This window comes from Phyllobates terribilis, unplaced genomic scaffold (assembly GCF_046119375.1).
Source record: "Phyllobates terribilis strain yellow unplaced genomic scaffold, ASM4611937v1 Scaffold_11__3_contigs__length_659146591, whole genome shotgun sequence".
Classification (NCBI taxonomy): Eukaryota; Metazoa; Chordata; class Amphibia; order Anura; family Dendrobatidae; genus Phyllobates; species Phyllobates terribilis.
The window spans coordinates 503,759,578-503,783,339 of record NW_027362771.1 but is presented as its reverse complement, the minus strand read 5'-3'; the positions used below and the strand labels follow the sequence as shown (position 1 = coordinate 503,783,339).

The 23,762-nt window shown below is 43.7% G+C and overlaps 1 protein-coding gene across 1 annotated transcript in view; it reads left to right on the top strand.

Moving 5' to 3' along the window:
* SLC4A5 (solute carrier family 4 member 5) overlaps window positions 1-23,762 on the top strand; it is a 126,685-nt gene that overhangs the window by 86,387 nt on the left and 16,536 nt on the right. The window contains exons 16-21 of the mRNA XM_073653579.1: window positions 7,369-7,482; window positions 9,846-10,007; window positions 11,813-11,991; window positions 13,755-13,827; window positions 16,835-16,903; window positions 17,621-17,794. Of these exons, the coding sequence (XP_073509680.1) occupies window positions 7,369-7,482; window positions 9,846-10,007; window positions 11,813-11,991; window positions 13,755-13,827; window positions 16,835-16,903; window positions 17,621-17,794 (771 nt within the window). The remainder of the gene's footprint in view (window positions 1-7,368; window positions 7,483-9,845; window positions 10,008-11,812; window positions 11,992-13,754; window positions 13,828-16,834; window positions 16,904-17,620; window positions 17,795-23,762) is intronic.

The window sequence follows — 23,762 nt, the reverse complement described above, 5'->3', positions numbered from 1 at the left end:
TAATGGCATCGTCAGCACTAAACATCTTCGTCGCCATTTCAAAACTGTGCAGAAGGGTGCATAGGTCCCTGATCTGAGACCACTCCTCCAGCGTGATTTGCCCCACCTCTGAATCTCGTTGGCCCAGGCTATACGTCAGAACGTATTACACCAGGGCTTGTCGGTGCTGCCACAGTCGCTGCAACATGTGCAGAGTTGAATTCCACCGGGTAGGCACATCGCATTTTAGCCGGTGAAGTGGCAGGCCCAACGACTTCTGTAGAGATGTAAGTCGCTGAGCTGCGGGATGCGAACGGCGGAAGTGAGCACACAGCGACCGTGCCCTCTGCAGAAGGCCATCTAGTCTGGGATAGTGGGCTAAAAATTGCTGGACAACCAGGTTCAACACGTGAGCCATACAAGGCACGTGTGTGACATTGCCCCGGCGAAGGCCGCACCCAGGTTTGCAGCATTGTCGCACACGGCCTTCCCTGGTTTCAGGTCCAGTGGAGACAACCATTCATGAAATTGGTTCTCCAGAGCTGACCACAACTCCTCAGCTGTGTGACTCACATTTCCCAGACATTTCAATGTAAAAACCGCCTGATGACGTTGAGCCCTACTGCCAGCATAGTAAGGAGGTGTGCAGGATCCCTTCTGCGCAGTTAGAAAGCTTGTGGCATGACCAGACAGGCTTTGGGTGCAGGTGGAAGACCGAGAGGAGGTTGAGGAGGCAGAAGCAGTGGAGGAACTTTGACATAAAGAGGATTGACGCACAACTCGTGGGGACGGCAAGACTTGGACAGCAGCCCCTTGTCCTGCTGTCACCATAGTTACCCAGTGCCCAGTCAGCGACATGTAACGCCCCTGTCCATGCCTACTCGTCCAAGTGTCTGTGGTGAAATGCACCCTGTCACACACAGAGTTTCTCAAAGAAGCGGTGATGTTGTGTGCGACATGCTGGTGGAGAGCAGGCACACCTTTCTTTGAGAAGTAGTGCCGACTGGGCATCTGGTACTGGGGCACTGCGACGGACATAAGGTCTCGAAAATCCTCTGTGTCCACCAGGCGGAAAGGCAGCATTTCTGTAGCCAAGAGCTTGCAGATGGTGAAATTCAACCTCTTAGCTTTCTCATGGCTAGGAGGAAATGGTCTTTTACTTGTCCACATCTGAGGGACCGAGGGCTGGCTATTGTGCTTAGACGGGGTTGATAAGGGTGTCCCCGGCAAACTGCCGGTCTGTGAGGAAGATGCAGGCGGACATGTTAGGTTGCCTTGATCCAAAGGTGGTGCTATCGATGTCGGACAGCGCTCAACACCAGCTGGTGTTACCACCTCCAAAGAAAATGATGACCTGCCAATCACGCTGGCTGTTGCGGGTAAAGAGGTGGCAGGTCTGCGCCCCAAAACAGGTGTGACTGCTGTCCCCCCAGTCACAGAGGATGAAGAGGCCGCGGATGCACAAGATATGGCAGACGGTGATTGGCCCGGCCGGCTAGGCCGCATTGTAGCACACTGAGCTTCCCACTGCAACTTATGCTTCATGTCCATGTGCCGGTTCATGCATGAAGTACTCAAACTATGTATTTTTTGGCCTCTACTTAGCTTTTGCTGACAAGTGTTACAGATAACACGAGTTGGGTCATCTTTATCGATCTGAAAAAATGCCCAGGCTATGCAAGGCTTAGCACCCATGCGACCTGAAGAGCCACCACGACTTGTGGTGAGAGGCAGAGTTGTGTTTGAGGATGCAGTTGTTGACGTGCTTCCAGTACTACGTCTCTGTCCAGGAAGGCGCAACCTGACCTCGTCGTCACTAGCATCTTCCTCCACCTCCTCTGCTGACCTCATCTCTTGGCTGACTGTGGGTTGACAGTAAGTGGGATCTCCGACCTCATCATCATCACCCTGTGCGTTATCACACCCGTCGTCCTCAGAGCCAACCTGTTCCTGCCCTGACAAAAAACTAAAGTTGTCGCTCCAATCAGGTATTTGAGTCTTATCATCGTCTTCCTCATTGTCTCCACCAACAGGAGTTACAGTTTGGGAATGAGGGTCTACATTATGGTCAGAACCTTCTGCGTCTGGTCCTGGATCCGACTCATAAAGATTCTGGGCATCAGTGCAGATCATTTCCTCGTCTGGATTCACAGAAGCGCTGGAGTCGACCTCTGATTCCCAGGCTATAGTATGAGTAAACAGCTCTGCAGACTCAACCATCTGTTCTACCTCATACTCAGACGGGCAGCTGGAGATTTGGGAGCTGTGAGGAAGCAAGTGCGATTTGGGTGACACCTTTGAGGACTGGAGTATTTGTGATGTTGAAGTTGATGTGGAGGAGAGCCCACTTAAAGGAGCACTTGATATCCGTTGAAGCACCTGCTGTTTTTGTGCCTCATCTGGAATTTGTAGCGATTGGCGTGGCCGTAAGAAAGGGATCTTATCACATTGTCCGCTAAAAGAAGTAGACATTTTAGTTTGGCTGGAAGATGGTCTTTCTTCTGCAGATGTTACTGTTGCTTTAACACCTACCCCACGGACACAACCTTTTTTCCCCTTCCCAACACGCCTATTCCCCTTTCCACCAGCAGCAGGCCTTTTTCCACTCATTTTGGTGGTTAACTAATTCACAACTCTGGAGTTGTTTGCACAAAAAAACAATGGATGGTAACCGAGCAGAGCTGAGTGGCCAAACTGTGGTATTAGGCCAAAACTATTGGCTGGGTTAGATGCAGAAAAAAATTATTTTGAATTTGCAACCTGATGGAGGTCAGTATAGATGGACTAATACAAATAGTCCCACACACTGCTAGAAGCCCAAATATTTTTTCAGAGGTACTGTAGATGCAGATAAAAATTATTTTTAATTTGCAACCTGATGGAGGTCAGTATAGATGGACTAATAGACCAAGTCCCACACACTGCTAGAAGCCCAAATATTTTTTCAGAGCTAGATGCAGAAAAAAATTATTTTTAATTTGCAACCTGATGGAGGTCAGTATAGATGGACTAATAGACCAAGTCCCACACACCGCTAGAAGCCCAACTATTTTTTCAGAGCTAGATGCAGAAAAAAATTATATTCAATTTGCAACCTGCTGGAGGTCAGTATAGAAGGACTAATAGAACAAGTCCCACACACTGCTAGAAGCCCAAATATTTTTTCAGAGCTAAATGAAGAAAAAAATTATTTTTAATTTGCAACCTGATGGAGGTCAGTATAGATGGACTAATAGACCAAGTCCCACACACTGCTAGAAGCCCAAATATTTTTTCAGAGCTAGATGCAGAAAAAAATTATATTCAGTTTGCAACCTGATGGAGGTCAGTATAGATGGACTAATAGAATGATGCTATGCCCAAAAGATTTTACTTCACTAGGTGCAGTAAAAAAATTGGTATTCTATACACAGGTGTTATATCTTGCAACACAGATAGGCTACTCCACTGACTAACACACTCTGCAATAGGCCAAAAAGGATTAGCTTTGCTAGATTCAGCCAAATGCTGTGAAAAAAACTTGCACAGCACTGGCACAGACCTGCCTGGCAAAAACTGATAGGAACTCATGTAACCTAGTCCTGAAAAGGACTCCAATTACAATTAGTCTTTACTCCCACAACCTATCTATTTAAGAGCACAGACCTCCCTGATAAAAGTCGTAGGAAATGCTGTAACCTAGTCCTTAAAAGGACTGCAATCACAACTATTCCCTACTCCCAAGCTATCTGTATATTTGTGCGAAAATTGGCTTGAAATTAACAAGGTATAGCGCACACAGCAACAGCGGTGCCGTCTAACACGCAGCTGCAGCAGTGAGAAAATGGTGGCGACGGGGAAAATGGCTTGGTCTTATAGGGCAAGGACATGTGACATACACTGCCAATCACACATGCCCTTGCTTGTGTGAAAAAAAGCACTTCGCTCCGTGTGTGCGCTGCTGATAGGCTGACAGATTGCACCTCCCCACTGTAAATGCGGGAAAGAGAAAAAAAAATGGAGATCTTCATTGTTCCTGCAGAGATCCATCCCCTGCCCCTCCCCCCACCCCGCTGTACACTCAAACTGCGTATTAACATTAATTTTCATCATTACTGAGAAAAAATCCAGTTATGATTTTGGTGCACGAACAGTTATCGAACATAACCTCGAACAGCCGAATTTTTCTCAAATTGTTCGTGTTCGCCGAACGGCTCGAACACCGCCCAAAACAGCTCGAATTTGAGATTGGCGAACAGTTCGAGTAGAACAACGCTCATCTCTAATCACAATCAAAGAAACATGAGTCCAAGATGGCTGTTTATTAAATATGAAATATTAAGTGTAACTAGATATGCGTCTTCCACCCTCACCCACTAAATGGTTCCCCCTATCTTTTGGTTCCCCAGTCTCCCATTTTCCCAGTAGGGGCAGCACACCAGTGCCTACTAGCCCCCTCTGGTGGGAGAAGTGTGGTGTTGGATGTGGAGGTGGGGTCCTGACCATTGCACCGTTCTTACCTCGAAGGAGAAACATCACACCCCATTGAAGAGGTGCAGCATCCCTGTGGCGGTCAAACCCTCAGGGGCGCCACACCTTCTCACCAAGCTACTTGCCTATTGTCTTGTAGTCCATACCAGCCTTGTGCAGGTCAACAATTTTGTCCCTGGTGTCCTTAGACAGCTCTTTGGTCTTCTTGGCCATGGTGTAGAGGTTGGAGTGTGATTGATTGAGTGTGTGGACAAGTGTCTTTTATACAGGTAACAATTTCAAACAGGTGCAATTAATACAGTCAGGTAATGAGAGCAGAGTAGGAGGGCTTCTTAAAGGAAAACTAACAGGTCTGTGAGACCCAGAATTCTTGCTGGTTGGTAGGTGATTAAATACTTATTTCATGCAATAAAATGCAATTTAATTATGCAAAAATCATACAATGTGATTTTTAGATACTGTCTCTCAGGCTATGTGCCCACGATGCAGAAATTAAGCAGAAAATTTCTGCAGCATTTCTGCATCTCCCTGGCAGAAAAACGCATGCAGATTGTGCATGCGTTTTTCCTGCAGAATACATGCGGAATACATGCGGATTCACATGCGTATCCACATGCGTTAACGCATGTGTTTCCACATGCGGACTGACAAGCACTTTCCAGGCGATAGCATCACTTGGAAAGTGCTTGACAACTAGGTCACACTGTATAAATCCATGCAAACAGCATGAATTTATACAGTGTGACCGTAAAAATAAAAAAATAAAAGCTATACTTACCCCCAATCCCCCGCCGCGTGTGCCGTCGCGCTCCTTCCTGGTTCCTTCCTGGCTTGCCGGCATCTCGCGAGACAGCCTGCGGTCACATGACCGCGACATCATCTCAGGTCCTGGAAGGAGAAGCGCTGCAGGAGCCGCCGGACAGGTGAATATCAACTTTATTTATTATTTTATTCTTTTTTTACAGGTACAATGGTACCCAGGTCTGGATGAGAGTCTTCTCTCCTCCAGAACTGGGTACCATCCGCACATTGAACCGCATATAATCCGCTTGTACAAATGTACAGACACGGATTCTATGCGTCTTAATGCAAGTCAATGGCGGCGCTTCCGCAAAATTAATGAACATGCTGCGGATTTATGAGCGCTGCAGAAACGCTGCGGAAAAATCCGCAGCATGTGCATTGACATTGCGGAATGCCATTGGGGACCACGGGGTGTGGATTGCCATGCGTTTTTGATGCGTTTCCACTGCGGAAATTCCGCAGCATAAACGCATGAAAAAAGCATCGTGTGCACGCAGCCTCACAGTTGAAGTGTACCTACGATAAAAATTAAAGACCTCTCCATGCTTTGTAGATGGAAAAACTTTCAAAATCAGCAGTGTATCAAATACTTATTTTCCCCACTGTATATATCTTAGTTTTTGCTGCAACCTATGGCTCCTTTTGTGTGTAGGAATGAATGCAGAGCCAGTGAGTTTTTGGTGCCAGTTTAGCTGCTGTCTGACTATGAGAGCCCCGGGCAGCATGCCTGGCAGAGTGGTAGGGTGACTGTCCAGTTATGACCAATGGATCACTTGAATGTAGGTGTGTAATAGGTTAAACTCCTAAAAAGAAATTACAGAGCAGGAGTCAGCATGGGGTCAGTGTTAGCAGACTGTCTTAGCAAAGCAGAAGATATGTTGGCTACTGTTTTCCTACCAGTAATAATGAGACCCAGGGGATGGAATAGTGGCATAAGCTGTGTAGCTGTCATGGAAAGACCCTGCATCCTACAAAGTGCTGGAAAAGTAGCATTTGCCAAATTGTGTGCTACGAAAAAAACTAAGTTAGAAACAAGGTGGTGCCAAGAGTCCTGTGAGTGAAAAAGTGGGTGACCACTGCAAGAGTGCTTACCCCTTACACATCGAGAGTGCTTACCACTTACACAGCTAAAGGGCTTACCCCTTACACATCGAGAGTGCTTACCCCTTACACATCAGCAGTGCTTACCCCTTACACATCGGCAGTGCTTACCCCTTACACATCGGCAGTGCTTACCCCTTACACATCGGCAGTGCTTACCCCTTACACATCGGGAGTGCTTACCCCTTACACAATGGCAGTGCTCACCCCTTACACACCTAGAGTGCTTACTCGTTACACATCTAAAGTGCTTACCCCTTACCCATCGGGAGCACGTACCCCTTTCACTTTCACATCGGGAGTGCTTACCCCTTACACATTGGCAGTGCTTACCCCTTACACATTGGGAGTGCTTACCCCTTACACATTGGGAGCGCTTACCCCTTACACATCGGGAGCGCTTACCCCTTACACATTGGGAGCGCTTACCCCTTACACATCGGAAGCGCTTACCCCTTACACATCGGGAGCGCTTACCCCTTACACATCGGGAGCGCTTACCCCTTACACATCGGGAGCGCTTACCCCTTACACATCGGGAGCACTTACCCCTTACACATCGGGAGCGCTTACCCCTTACCCATCGGGAGCACGTACCCCTTTCACTTTCACAACGGGAGTGCTTACCCCTTACACATAAGGAGCGCTTACCCCTTTCACATCGGGAGCACTTAGCGCTTACCCCTTACACATCGGCAGTGCTTACCCCTTACACATCGGCAGTGCTTACCCCTTACACATCGGCAGTGCTTACCCCTTACACTTCGGCAGTGCTTACCCCTTACACTTCGGCAGTGCTTACCCCTTACACATCTGGAATGCTTACCCCTTTCACATCGGGAGTGCTTACCCCTTGCATGCACAGATCTGGGAATACGCTGTTGTATCTGTATTCTATGATGTTTTCTCTTGGGGAATAACTACAATATTTTCCTTTTACGTGTACCATGTAGAGCCCGTAGGACGTTTTGTCGTGGTATTCTTGTTAATCATGCCTTTTACCTGTTTCCTTAGCTTCGCACCTTGGTGTCTGATTTTGCCATTGTCGTCGCCATCCTCTTCTTCTGTGGTGTGGATGCATATTTTGAGCTGGAGACACCTAAATTGCATGTTCCTAGCGAAATTAAGGTTGGCCTCTGGTGTCTATATCCTTTCCTTTCATCTATGTCAATCCTAAACTGTCACAATCCTCTTGTACCCTGGAACTGTAACCTTACCGTAACATGTCTTATGCATCACCTTGCTCATAGTAGAATGGTAGACAGATATGACATTTATTGCACAGAACACATTGCATATTTATGGCCTTTTCTAACTTTTTCTAACTTTCTCTTTTTACATGCTGCTTTCTTAAGCTTCGTAAACTTATTAGCGACTTCTCAATTTTTGTGTCTATTCTAATGTTTGTTGGTCTGGACATGCTCTCTGGATTAAATACTCCTAAACTTCAAGTGCCTACTGAGTTTAAGGTAAAGCATATGATAAAATAGACAGTAATGTGCTGGCAGATGGAAACCTAAACTTTAATTCATACCAAAATCCCTTCTTTATGACTCTGCTCAATTAATCACATTGGGAACTTTCCATCAATTAAGAAAATATGGCCCTACTGTAGTTGATTTTTGACAAACCTTAAATAAGCTGGTAAAAAAACAAGGACTTTTAAATTAGCCAAGCATAATCTTAAAGAGAATATGTCAGCAGGATTTCACCCCCCAAACTACATATATATGTATGAAGCTCTTTCAAAGATAAGTCTAGCAATACCTTTACATGACCAGTATGTTCCTCCGTTACTGAGAAATCATTGCTTAAATTCATATGCAAATGGCTATGGTAGATCTGTAGCCTCTGTCACTCCAGCTCTATTTCCCACCCAGCACCATCTCCTCCTGCTTGACTTATGACTCCTTTGCCAGAATTCACACAGCATTGCAGCTGGCAGTCAAGCAAGAGGAGGTAGCACTGGGCGGTGAATAGAGCTGGAGTAACAGAGGCTTCAGATCTATAATAGCTATTTACATATCAATTAAAATGCTGATTTCTCAATAATGGAGAAAAGGTTTCATTGTTTATAAGGTTGACAGAAGCTTATTGTAGAGAAAAATGCTTTTAGCAGATTGGCCTTTACTTTTGAGAAGCCCAGCATTGTAAATTCTGAGTTTCTTACAGTCTATGTAGTTGAAGAATATTTTTGGATTATTTTTAATTTTCTTGTCAATGTCTCTCCCCATCTCAATCTTTGGTGCCTTCATTTGCTTTTTACAATATTTATTTTTTTCTCTATAATTATTTAATGCCTCATCACTACCCTCTTGCTTTAATTCCCTAAACGCTTTCCTTTTGTTATTACTTGCGCCCCTTAATATAGGAAAGAGACCCTGATTCCAGCAAGTTTTTAGATGTAGCATGCAGCAGAGCTGAGAAAGCTGCCCCCGCCCACAACAGGCTCTGTATGTACATTGTCTATTGACAGTGAGCTGCTTATCACAGGAGGGGGTGTGGTCGGTTTAACAGTCGCTTGAGACTTTAGCCCTCTGGCAGTGATAATATCCTGGTGATAAAGCCTTCATTGTAAGTAAAGAACAGCACACAGCCTAATAAGTGACACAAAGCTGAAATCTGTGTTTCAGTTCCTATTTCCACTGTTTTCAGATTACACAGAAAAAACTGCTGACAGATTCCATTTAAATAAAGTTTATTTTCCTTGCAATACAACCTGCAATTCACTGCAATCTTCGCAAAGGTATTGCTTGACTTGTCTTTGAAAGAGCTGCATGCACATATAAATAGTTTGCAATGTGAATTCCTGCAGACATGTTCCCTTTATGTACACGTAATAACAGGGTTATAATCTTGTATTATTTATGTAAAGTTGGATGATGACTTGTTTGTCCCAGACCGATCTCAGAAGCTATCTCCCTATTGTTGGGCGAATGTAGCACCACCAACATGATCAGAGAAGTAGCAGAGGTCTTCCAATAGGTTATACTAAGCCAATGTAAGGTCTTATTTACAGATTATTATTATTATTATTTATTTTATATAAAAAAAAATAATCATGTATAGACTTATATGTATTGTTGAACTAAGGTTTTATAGGGCCACCATCCTTCTATACGGAATATATGGTTGCATTGTCTCACTTTTATTGACATCTTTGTAGTTATCATTGCACACACAGGGCATATCTTCAATAAAATCGAACAGGTTATTTATGAATCTACCCTAAAAAGATGAACCATAGTGGTAAGTTATTGACTGTAATGGGGTAGTCTTCTGGACCTTTAGGACTTATATTGTGTTGGAACCTTGTCCCTCCTGAAGATCTTCTAATCTTTATCTACTTATATGTCAGTATAATATTCAGTCTTAAATGTTTTCTTCTTTTACCATCAAAGCGCAAAAACTTTCACATCTTCAGAAATTCAGCTCTAAATACTTAAAAGTGAATTTGCGTTGAAAATCTGTATACTTTAATATATTCCTAGCCAACGCGACCAGACCGAGGCTGGTTTGTTTTTCCATTTGGGAAGAATCCTTGGTGGATTTATCTGGCCAGTGCACTGCCTGCTCTGCTGGTGACAATCCTGATTTTCATGGACGAACAAATTACAGCAGTCATCGTGAACCGAAAGGAGCATAAGCTGAGGGTATGGAAAGAAGAATTTCTCTTTTCTATTGCCGTTTTCAACTGGAGGTACTGCGTATATCAGCAAACTACAGTGGTATAAAAAAGTGTTTGCCCCCTTCCTGATTTCTAATTCTTTTGCATGTTTGTCACACTTTAATGCTTCAAATCACAAAACAAATTTAATTAATAGACAAAGATAACACAAGTAAACACAAAATGCAGTTTTTAAATGAAGGTCTTTATTAGTAAGGTAAAAAGAAATCCAAACCTACAGGGCCCTGTGTGAAAAAGTGATTGCCCCCTAAACTTAATAACTGGTTGGGCTACCCTTAGCAGCAACAACTGCAATCAAGGGTTTGCGTTAACTGGCAATGAGTCTTTTACAATGCTCTGGAGGAATTTTGGCTCACTCATCTTAGTAAAATTGTTGTAATTCAGCCACATTGTAGGGTTTCCGAGCATGAGCTACCTTTTTAAGACCATGCCACAGCATCTCAATTGGATTAAGGTCAGGACTTTTCTTCAGCCATTCAGAGGTGGACTTGCTTGTTTCTTTTGGATCATTGTCCTGCAGCATAACCCAAGTGTGCTTCAGATTGAGGTCACGAACAGATGGCCAGACATTCTCCTTCAGGATTTTTTGGTAGACAGCAGAATTCATGGTTTCATTTACCACAGCAAGTCTTTCAGGTCCTGAAGCAGCAAAACAGCCCTAGACCATCACACTACCACCATATTTTACTGTTGGTATGATGTTCCTTTTCTAAAAGGATGTGTTACTTCTACGCCAGATGTAATGGGACATACACCTTCCAAAAAGTTAAACTTTTGTCTCGTCAGTCCACAGAGTATTCTCCCAAAAGTCTTGGCGATCATCAAGATGTTTTCTGGCAAAACTGAGAGGAGCTTTTATGTTCTTTTTGCTCAACAGTGGTTTTCATCTTAGAACTCTGCCATATATGCCATTTTTGTCTCTTTGTTATGGTGGAGTCTTGAACACTGACCTTAACTGAAGCAAGTGAGGCCTGCAGTTGTTTGGATGTTGTTGTGGGGTCTTTTCTGACTTCTTGGATGAGTCTTCGCTGCTCTCTTGGGGTAATTATGGTCGGCCGGCCACTCCTGGGAAGGTTCACCACTGTTCCATGTTTTCACAATTTGTGAATAATGGCTCTCACTGTGGTTCACTGGAGTCCCAAAGCTTTAGAAATGGCTTTATAACCTTTTCCAGACTGATAGATCTCAATTGCTTTGTTTCTTATTTGTTCCTGAATTTCTTTGGATCACAGCATGATGTCTAGATTTTGAAGAGCTTTTAGTCTACTTCCCTTTGTCAGGCAGGTCCTATTTAAGTGATTTCTTGATTGAGAACAGTTGTGGCAGTAAACAGGCCTGTGTGTGGACTGGAGAAATTGAACTCAGCTTCTCAAAGATGTGATAAACCACAGTTAATTTATGTTTTAAGCGGGAGGGGAGGCAATCACTTTTTCACACAGGGCCCTGTAGGTTTGGATTTCTTTTTCCCTTAATAATAAAGACCTTCATTTAAAAACTGAATTTTGTGTTTCTCTGTGTTATCTTTGTCTAATATTTAAATTTGTTTTGTGATCTGAAACATTTAACTGTGACAAGCATACAAAAGAATTAGAAATCAGGAAGGGAGCAAACACTAGTTCTCACCACTGTATAATAAATATCTTATAAGACTTATCAGAATGTTAAGTGTAAACCAAATCCAAGCTAACAAATAAATATAGGGACTATTTCCCATACTTTGTTTGGGACAGTGAATGCCATGTATTGGGAAAAAATCTTTTGTCTTTTCAGAAAGCATGTGGTTATCATCTAGATCTCTTCTGGGTTGGCATTCTTTTGGCCATATGCTCCTTTATGGGTCTGCCTTGGTATGTGGCAGCAACTGTCATCTCCATTGCTCATATTGACAGCTTAAAAATGGAGACAGAGACCAGTGCCCCTGGAGAACAGCCACAATTTTTGGGAGTGAGGTACGTGGAAATCTCTAGTCTGACTGCATACATATAAACGTCATTAATTGCGGTTAATTTAATAATGATAACATGTCAGTCAAGAGTCAAAAAAGTCTGAAAAATTTTAGTCATGTGCCCAACTCTAAGTCTACTTGTAATGTCAAGATAATGCTGTGTTCTCAAACCCCAGAGCCAAAAACCTCAAATGATGTCCCTGGATTGCACCAAATAGTCCTCAGAGCAGACTTGTCCTCACACTAGCATCTTAGTACCTACACAGTGGTGTCACCTTGCAAGTTCAAGTTAGATCTTAATCTGTAAAAGTACAAGACTAGACAAGTCAACTCAGGGTAGATGTCCCTATCGGAAGTTACCAGTAATGCATCATAAAGATGTTCTTCTTTCGATCACTTTTGGCCAATGATTGATTGAGAACTTCAATATTGCAAGTTTTGTGTGACACTTAGCCATAAAGTTCATCTGCCATCATCTTCTCAAAGAAAGGTAACCAGGTGCAGTCATAGTCAGGAATAGTGGCTTTGCGACAATAGTGACCATAAAAGAGGAGATCAAGATGGTACTCCATAGGTTAGTACGACAGTACCGGTGTGATGGTACATAAGAAAGTGGTATAAGGAGGCCCAAATTAAAGTATTCAGCTACGTCTAGGCACAACACTATTGAATAGCATCAAGCATGGTGGATTGCAGCCAAGGACCTCATCAAGGAATATCAATTCACATGAATTATAGGCATCCGAATTGGAGACCAGGTGAAAAAATCCAGACACCTGTAATGGGGCAATATATCTTCAATTCCATATATGCAGAAGTCAATGTTGAGATTAATTTGAAGTCTCAGGGTTTGACAACGTGCTTCAGGACTGTAGTTTCCCTTTCTCATATCACAGAGATATTATCCGAGAACGGGATGCTATAGTTCTAAAATGTGTTGTCAAACCCTAACACTTCAAATGAAGTTCGTCATTGACTTCAACATCTTTGGAGTTGAAGGTGTAGTGCACCATTATAGGTTCCTGGATTTATTTTCCTCTGGTCTCCAATTCTTCCTACAATTCAGGCTCAGTTAAGATTTTGACTTCCCTGAAGAAGCTTATGCGAAACATGCATCGGAGTGAGTAACGGAGGAACAGCTCAGCCTCATCATGCAATTGGGTCTGTATGAATTTTGCCATTTATATATTTCTTGGGCTGGCACAATATTTTTTATTCCGCTTGTTACTATTTTGCACATTTTTATTTTATTTCTACTTCTTTTTTTAACATACAGTGATTTTAGCAACTAACAATTATCATGTTTGGGGTTACCTTACAACATCATATAAAACTATGAAACTGGTTACATTTAAGACTTGCTGCTAATTACATTTCATTACATAAACCAATATGTGTCCCTGCTAATTTAATTTGCCATTACATACTGTACATTAATGAATTTGGTTTCTCCTGTTCTCCTGCACTTTGTATTTTAATCTGTATTGTATGATTTATATGTTGTTGTTTTTTTTTATTGTAGCCTTTTTTGTAATAAAGTAATCTATTGATTATCAAATTTGTCATTTTATAATTGCCATTTGTCAAAACTTTTTTGGGGCTATTTGGATTTCACAGATTCCAGGATTTCTAAATACTGAGAATTTCATTTGCACTCCTCTTTTTTTATTAGTATAAGTTGACCATTTCCGGAGCACTCAGTAAAAGCTTCTGAATCTTCTGAACCACAATGTTAGGACTGAACACATCATTTCCTTTATATTACAGGGAACAAAGAGTGACCGGAATTATCGTATTTGTTCTCACTGGGATCTCAGTCTTCTTGGCTCCAGTGCTCAAGGTACATTTTATTGTCTACCCCATCAACTGCTTAGACGTTTACTGAAAAAAGAAATATGAATAGAGATGAGCGAGCATGCTCAGATATAGTGGTATCCAAGCATGCTCGGATGTTATCCGAGTAGCTCCGTTGTGCTCAAATAATATGCTCGAGTCTGCGTGACTACAGGTGTCGCTGCTGTTAGACAGCCATAACAAACACGGGGATTGCCTAACAAACAGGCAATCCTCTAAATCAGCCACAAGGACTCGAGCATATTATTCGAGCACGCTGGAGCTACTCGGATAACACCCGAGCATTCTCGCTCATCACTAAAAATGAACAAAACCTGAGAACAAAATTAACAGAGCCAAAAATATTCAAAAAAGAAGAGAACAGAAAATATAACATTTATGCCGACTGTTTTGATGTCAAGCATACTTTTCAGCCATTAGTTTAACTATTTGTGGATATAAAGTTTAAAGTTGTATACTGCTGTTTTGTTAAAGGGAATCTCTCTGCAGTTTCAACCACCCTAAGCTGTCTATAGAGGTGTCAGGGACGACACCGGCAGGATCATACAATATCCCACCGCTGCCACCAATTTGTCAGGGGATACCCAACACACACAGTCAGGACGACACTGGGGAGATCATACAATATCTCACCGTGCCGTCACGCTGTCCGTATTTCGTCCGGAGTCGCGAGCACGCGATCCAGACTACTCTCTACGTAGGTATCGGTAAGCGACCAGTGAGCGTATGGCTCAACACCCTGGGTTCCACAGCCTGGAATCCGTGTTTAACGCCTTCCGTACGGTCACTGTCAGCTTCACGATAGCCCAATTATTAATACTCTCTGCCACCACCGGCCGAGTTTGAAATATAATACAGGCCTGGCCGGACGCCTGCGTTTTGGTAGCGTATATGGCTTCGGGGAAGGGAACGATTACAGAACAAAAGAAACAGAACTATTAAATTTTATATTTAATCCAAAAGGGAGGCAGTGTTTAGGAAAAATATATACAAGGATGTTACAAAGGGGACATTAAAATACATAGGCAGTTACATAAAATAAAACAGGATAAAAAAGTGAAACTTACACTATAAAGTTCGCTGCGACGACTCAATATAGGTGGAGGAGGGGCTCCCCGGTTGGAATATGCTGTTATTGAACAGGACCCGTTGCTTATAATTCTTATTCCCCCCTGGCAATGAGTGCTCCTGTCTTCTCCATAGATTCTTTTATACCTCAGGTGAGATCTGGCCACACGCCCCTTGTGGTGACATCATGTGGGCCGGTCTCCAGCCTGTACATTTTTATTAGAAACGCTAACTTCTGCGATAACTCATCGCTAGTTGATCGCAGAAGCTTGCAGACTACGCCATTTTTTCCCTTATGATTTTATCTTTATTTTGATATCACACTTCGCATAGCTGCAGTCTGCTATTCTGGTATTTTTGCGCTGCAGCTCCCTGATTTGGGTTACAGCTCTGGAAAAGTAGCTATACATTCCTGGGCTGATTTGGTCACTACACATATGGGTCCCGTCACTGTCGGACCTATGGAACTCATAATATCTCATAATTCATATCGGAGTCATCATGTCTGCAAATTCCCCTTTGAAGCGCGGGAGCAGCTTCAACAGTTACACGCAAATTAGTGCCAGCCTGCGTTTTAATTACCTCCTGCGTCTTTCAGGGACAAGATGCTTACTTCCTAATGAAGTTATAACACTCCTTGGCTGGTCGTATTTGCATAAACTATTTACCAGGCGTGGACTAATTGGGGCTTTTGTGCTGAGCAGAAGGGGAATAAGGGAGGGGGGTGAACATCTGTGTCAGGCAGATATGGAAGAACATTTTCCTGATATTAATGTTCCTGACAAGAGGCTTGTCATAGAAAGATAAATAAAATGGTACCTTCATATCTGCAATTCGATCTTATTCCTAAGATAGCCGTGTTTTTTTTAATGTGTAAATGAGCTAAGATCTATGGGTCGGACATAGATCTCCCTGAGAATCTGCCTCCAGAGATTTTTTTAAATGAAAAGAGGCGTTACTAGAGTGAGACATGTAATGACTGACAGCCCGCTTTCCTGATCTGCATATTTCCTAGTGGTAATGCATTTGATCATTTAAAATAATCTCTGCAGGCAGATTATCAGGGAGATCTATGTTTGTCCCATAAATCTTTAGAGCTCATCTACATACAAGAGAAATATGGATTTTTTGAGAATAGGACATTGGATCACAGATATCAATGTATAATTTTATTCAGCTTCCTATGACCTAGAGGCCAATATATAGACGACTTAGGAGGGTTGATCCTACTGACATTCCTCTTAAAGCTACCAAATACAAGCGATCCCAATAAAAGAAAAAAAAAACATACTTACAAGATACTTCATGTCCTGATGACCAGTCAGCTGAGCTTTCAGCCAATCGGTGTCCTAAGGGGTCAGGTCACTAGTAGTCATGATGCCATTACTTCGGGTTCAGCAGAGACCATTAGAGCAGCAGCGCTGGAGATGGATCAGATTCTGGTGTTAAGTATGGCTTTATTTTTTGTAGCAACGGCGTTCCACTGGTAACTTTAGTAACATAGCAGAAACCATCTTTAAAGTCTCATAAGAGGGCTGCCTTAAAGTAATATCTATTTGCATATGCATTTGAGGCTCTGTCGGAGATTTTGTTATAAATACTGGATAAAATAGCATAGTTATTCTGAGCTGATTTGTCCGGCAATAGGACGGACACCATGCTAGAAGGCCAACTCATCCCATTATAGTCATTGGCTTTTATTTGGCCTTGTTTGTGTCAGTCATGAAACAGAGCCAGTACTGCCCTCATTTTCCGTGTTCTGCTCCTATGACTTAACAAAATAATGAAAGTGAAGAATGCCAAGGTGAATGAAGCCAAAAATGTACAATGAAAAATGTACAAGATCTTGAATATATAAATGATGCAGTTATGTTCATTGCGTATGTAATTGTTAACTGAAGCTTATTTGTGACCCTATTCCGTAGTACATCCCAATGCCTGTCCTCTATGGCATTTTCCTGTACATGGGTGTTGCTTCACTCAATGGAATCCAGGTAACAATCAGGATTTGTAACTTTACATACCGAAATGTTGGCTAAAGCATGTTAACCTTCAGGAGAGACACATTGAGAAATTACGAAAAGTAGTATCTGCAGCTATGGAGCCAAATAGCCAAGGGAAAGGGGGCAATTTCCATATAATGACAAATATGAAATGACTGCTTTATTCCTAGGACTCAAGGGAAATGACTCCACATGGAACCTCTGTAGTTAGCACTGTTACCTTGATGAATGTAAACATGGAGAACTTCTGCAAGATTGTATGGTCTCCTTATGTTTGGATGCATTTCCTTCAGGTTCTATGGTTTCAAAACACACTGAGAAGTTAATTGGCTTATTATGAAATTGTACTTTTGTATTTGAGATAAGGAAATTAAATTGTATTTGGGAAAGTGACTAATGAGAGGGACTACAACATTTCTATAGCTCTGAAGAATATTTTGGCTTGCCGCTCAGGTGTGGCACTTTATTCCCTTTGCTATCTCTGCACAGAGAACCAATACTTCACCACCCCCTCGGCCTCTTAATTTCAGGATCGATAAGGGTCCTTACTGATCACAAAGTGACAGCCTGCCCTAGCAATATGCCATCACTATTTTAGATGGGAACAGCCCTTTTAGAATTAGAACGTGTGATTGTAATCTATAAAGGTATAGAAAACATTGCAATATTATTGAAAAACAGAATATAAATGATTTCACTTCTCACCAGTTCTGGGACCGCTGTAAGCTATTCATGATGCCCGCAAAGCACCAACCTGACTATGCATATCTCCGGCACGTTCCTCTACGTCGAGTTCATCTCTTCACCCTCGTCCAGATCGTCTGTCTTGCTGTTCTGTGGGTTCTTAAGTCTACGGTGGCTGCCATCATTTTCCCAGTCATGGTGAGAAACAACTTTGGAATTTATAGATGTTATATAGTACAGACCAAAAGTTTGGACACACCTTCTCATTTAAAGATTTTTCTGTATTTTCATGTCTATGAAGAATGTACATTCACACTGAAGGCATCAAAACTATGAATTAACACATGTGGAATTATATACTTAACAAAAAAGTGTGAAACAACTGAAAATATGTCTTATATTCTAGGTTCTTCAAAGTAGCCACCTTTTGCTTGGATGACTGCTTTGCACACTCTTGGCATTCTCTTGATGAGCTTCAAGAGGTAGTCACCGGAAATGGTTTTCACTTCACAGGTGTGCCCTGTCAGGTTTAACAAGTGGGATTTCTTGCCTTATAAATGGCATTGGGACTATCAGTTGTGTTGTGCAGAAGTCAGGTGGATACACAGTTGATAGTCCTACTGAATAGACTGTTAGAATTTGTGCTATGGCAAGAAAAAAGCAGCTAAGTAAAGAAAAACGAGTGGCCATCATTACTTTAAGAAATGAAGGTCCGTCAGTCCGAAAAATTGGGCAAACTTTGAAAGTGTCCCCAAGTGCAGTTGCAAAAACCATCAAGCGCTACAAAGAAACTGGCTCACAAGAGGACCGCCCCAGGCTTCTGAGGATAAGTTTATCCGAGTCACCAGCCACAGAAATCGCAGGTTAACAGCAGCTTAGATTAGAGACCAGGTCAATGCCACACAGAGTTCTAGCAGCAGACACATCTCTACAACAACTGTTAAGAGGAGACTTTGTGCAGCTGGCCTTCATGGTAAAATAGCTGCTTGAGTAGAAGCACAATTTTGAGCTAGTACAGCCATGAGTCTTCTTGGGAATGATGCAACAAGTTTTTCACACCTGGATTTGGGGATCCTCTGTCATTCTTCCTTGCAGATGCTCTCCAGTTCCATCAGGTTGGATGGTGAATGTTGGTGGACAGCCATTTTCTTTTTTTTAAACCAATTATTTTTATTTAGGTTTCAAAAATTTACAGCAAACAGTTATCAATATACATATAACAATTCACATAACATGTAGTAATACAGTCAAAACCCTCTCCCCCCTCCCCCCTCCCTCCAATACTCCTTATGCCGGGCATACCTGGGAACATTGACAATCATATTACCGCCATCCATGCGGACCATATTTTCCCAAAAGTTCTCTCTCCATGCCTCCGCCTGTAAATGCTTTCCTCTAAATGCATTACCGTACGTGTCTGAGCAATAAATTCCCTCCAAGTGGGGGGTTCCGAATCTGTCCATTTTCGTGCTATTAGTTTGCGTGCCACATATAGCAATCGCGCTATCGCCACTTTGTAATGTTCTGAGACAGGTATTCCATCCACCTCCCCCAAAACACACAGCACCGGGTTTCTGTCAATTGTACATGTATAAGCCCTCTCAATTTTGTTAACAACGACCAACCAATAAGCCACTAGCCGCGAGCATGACCATAGCATGTGTAGCAGTCCGGCCTGGTCCGTGCCACATCTAGGGCAATTGGAATCTCCCCTCAAGCCCGCCTTGTACAGGCGCAGCGGTGTTTTGTATGTCCTATGTATTATGTATAATTGGGAGATCCGTGCCTGCTCGCTTAGAGAGATCTTCGGGACATATTCTAGAATTGCCTCCCATTGTTCTGTTGTGAGGGTACCCACCTCCCTTTCCCATTTACTCTTTGCAATGAAGTGATTTCCCCCCAGATAGGAGTGCAGTAGGTCATGATATAGGCTCGATATGACTCCCCTCGTCCCTCCCTTCATGCACACAGAGTCTAGTACAATATCACCCTGAACCGTCATGGCTCCCAATCCACACTGTGCCCTCTAAGCATGTCGAAGCCTATAGTATTGAAATCCCCACACCAAAGGCAAATCAAATTCTTCTCTCAATTTCTCAAAGGTCTTCAGGTCTGTTCCACTCTGCAGCTGGCACACATATCTCACTCCTTGCGCCTTCCAATTGCCCATTTGACACAGCTTATTAAGTTCCGGCAGATGTTCATTGCCCAACACCGGTGAGTACTTAGTCAGCCCGTCCACCCCCCTGATCTTTTTAATAGTGTCCCATACCTTCTGAGTCAAGCCTAATGTAGGATATATTGCTCCCAATTTCTTAAAGGTACCATCCTCTAACGCCTGGACCAGTGGGCGTCTCCCCGACACATGTACCAGCACCCGGCAAGCTGCCCCTCCACAATCGGGTTCTCTCCATCCCCTGACATGCTGGCCCTGTACTGCCAAGAAATAGACCCAGGGATTGGGTGCGGCCAATCCTCCCTCCTCCTTCCCATTTTGCAGCGTTCCCAATTTAATCCTTGCCTGCCTCTTGCCCCATATCAAGGATCTGAAGATAGAATCAATACCCTGAAACCGTTTTTTTGGTAGCCATATCGGTGAGTTGTGCAAAACGTACATTAGTTGTGGCATAAGGACCATCTTAATCAGGTTAGTTCTACCCGTCACCGTCAAAGCCAATTGGCACCATGCGCCTATTTTCTTTTTAAATTTCTCTAGCAGAGGAACTAAATTCAGATCCATGAATCGAGTCAATGGAAGCGCCACCCATATCCCAAGGTATTTAAATTGTGAAACCAGCTGGAGCTGCTTCCCCCTCTCATCTATCTCCTCCGCTTTTATTGGTCTATCTACAGCCATGACATAAGACTTGTGCCAGTTTATCTCCAGTCCCGAAATGCTCCCAAAGTGTTTAATTACATCCATCGTGCACCCCAATGTCTCTCCTGCATTTTCCAGAAATAACAGGATGTCATCGGCATACAGTGATATTTTTTCTTCCAGCCTCCCAAATTTAAATCCGACCACTCCTCTCTCAGCTCTTATTTTGGCCGCCAGGGGCTCCACTGCCACCGCAAACAATAGCGGGGACAGCGGGCACCCCTGCCTTGTGCCCCTATGTAAGTCAAACATCCCGGACCGTTCACCATTCACCTTAACTACCGCCCTTGGGGATGAGTACAATAACTTCACCCAGGCCATGAATGCGGGGCCAAATCCCATTATTTCCATGATTTTCCATAAATATTTCCATTCCACGCTATCAAATGCTTTTCTAGCGTCCAATGACATCACTATTCTCCCGCCACCATTATCAGCAGGCAGCTGCATATTAAGAAATAATCTTCTCAAGTTAACAGCCGTGGAGCGGTTGGGCATAAAGCCCGACTGGTCCTCGTGAATAACAGTATGCGCAACCCCGGTGAGCCGGGTGGCCAGGATCTTAGCGAGTACTTTGACATCCGTTGTCAACAACGATATGGGCCTATACGACTCTGCATCCATGGGGTCTTTCCCCTCCTTTGGCAGAACCACTATCACCGCTTCCTCCATTGATCTCGGTAACGCCCCCTTCACCAAAGCCTCATCAAACACAGATTTCAATTTTGGAGCTAGCAGTTCCACCAGCTCCCTGTACACCTCCCCAGGTAGACCATCAGCACCCGGTGATTTGTTATTGGGCATAGACAGAATTGCACATTCCACCTCCTCCACACTCACAGGTTCATCCAACCTCATCCTATCTTCCTCAGACAATTTAGACAGTGAGATGCCTTCCAAAAATTCCTCTACGGCCCCCTCCGTGTCCCGTACTCTTGAATTGTACAGTGCCATGTAATATTCCTTGAAGACCTCCAATATGTCCTTTGTGTCTGTCAGAGTCGTCCCCGTTTGGTCTCTCAACCTGTACACCCTGGAAGACTCCCTCTGTGCCGCAGATATCACCGCCAACAAGTGACCCACTCTCTCTCCTTCCTCAAAGAATTGGGCTTGCTGAAATGCCCTTTTCCTCTCAGCTTGCATCATGTGCAGTTTATTAACTGCCTCCTGTGCCAATTTTAGTCTATTGTGAGCTACACTCGTTGGCGCCAAAATCATGTCTGCCTCTGCCCTTGTCAAGTCATCCTTTATTTGTTGATCTGCCAATTTAGTTTTGGTCTTACACCGTGAGATCTCACTTATAAAGAGTCCCCTCGTAAATGCCTTCATAGCCTCCCACACCACTGTGGCCTCAGCACTCCCTTCATTCACTTGGAAGAAGTGCTCTAGTTCTTTGGTTATGCCACCCATATCCACCACTTTAAGCCACGTCGGGTGAAGACGCCAACCTCCCCTCTGACCCTGAGCAGATCCCACTAGAAGCGTGACAACCATAGGACTATGATCCGATAGAGTCCTCTGTAGGTATTCCACCTCCCCAACCATCCCATCCATAGCAGTATCCCCAAAAGCCAGGTCTATCCTTGACAGTGTTCCGTGTGTAGCCGAGTGACACGAGAAGGTCCTCTTACCCTCATTTCGTACTCTCCACAGATCCACCAGCCCCAGCTCCCCCACGTAGGTGCCAAATGCAGTCATTCCGTCCCGTCCAGCTTCCATACCTGCCGGACGTACTTTATCCCAGTAATCATTCATGGTGTTGTTAACATCTCCCATAATCAACATCGGAGCCTCCCCCCATCAGGCTGTCAAGTCCATTACTGCTTGAAGTTCCTTTTTAGAATAAGGTGGAGGGATATATAAAGCCACTAAAATCATTTTGTGTCCATACAATCTGCACGCAATCCATACATACTGCCCTTCACTGTCTACTTGCACTGCCAGCTCTTCATAATGTGCGTTTTTGTGTATTAGGACTGACACCCCCCTGGAGTACGAGGAATAAGTGGAATGATATGTCTTTAACATCCACCCTCTCGATAGCCAGTGCCTAGTATCTCTAGTAAGATGGGTCTCCTGTAAGCACGCAATCATAGGATCACAAGATCTGATGTGATTCAGAACTGCTGCCCTCTTAATCCTGTCAGATATACCACGTACATTCCAACTTAAAATCCGAACCGTACGGTTACTCATTGTGCATTAGAAAAAACAATCCACCATCATCAAGTAACATCTTTCCATTTTGTTCCCCAGCATACCAGGTCAAACAGCATAAGCAACCCCATTTTCCCGCAAATCCAACCCATCCACCTCCCCTCCCCCCACCCTTCTCTTGTCACTCTCTTCCCAACGTGAGAGTGGGAGCTCAAAGAACCTGAGCAACATCGTAGTATACCGCATATCAACATGCGCCGTGTCCTCCTCCAGCATTGGCAGTCTCTCCACCACATAATCAATAGTATGCATAGTCCCGAACCATTAATCAAACAAATTAACTATAAAACTATAAAACGTAGATCCCAGCGGGGGTTTCTCCCCCTCCTCTGCGGTTTCGCAGAGCAATGCAGAGCCACAACCCTGTCCAGTGGTCAGGATAGCAGGGTCGTGCATTCACCGTGCCGAGTCCTCAGCTTCTCTCAATTTGCTCCGGTTCCGCTCCAACCACGAGGCGGCCTCTACCGGTGACGGGAAAAAATTGACCTTTCCAAAGGCTTCCACTCTTAATTTGGCAGGATAAATTGTAGAGTATTTCACATTCAAAGAGCGGAGCTGTTTCTTCACTTCACCATACCGTAGCCGCAGCTTTTGCACCTCAGCCGAGTAATCCGGGTATATTTCAATGCGTTTGCCCTCCAGGGTAAGATCTGTCAATTTTCTGGCCTTACGTAAGATAGTGTCCCGGTCTCTGCAGTTCAGGATTCTGGCTAACATCGTACGAGGGCCCTCTCCAGGCACTGGGGGTCTCATGGGCACTCGATGGGCACGCTCCACAGCAAACACCCTCGACAGGATATTAGACCCAAACTTTCCCAGCAGCCAGGTTTCAACAAAGGTCGTGGGGTCAGCACCCTCAGCTCTTTCAGGGATGCCCACAATACGCAAATTGTTCCTGCGTGACCGGTTTTCCAGGTCATCGTTTTTGTTAGCCACTACCGTGATCCTCTGAGTGTGCTGTTGCTGCGTCTTTTGCACTGAGGTTAAATGATCTTCTGTTACACCAACTCTGCCCTCCACCTCAGTCAATCTGGCTGTAACTTTCTGCATAGAAGCCTCAATGCCTCCCAT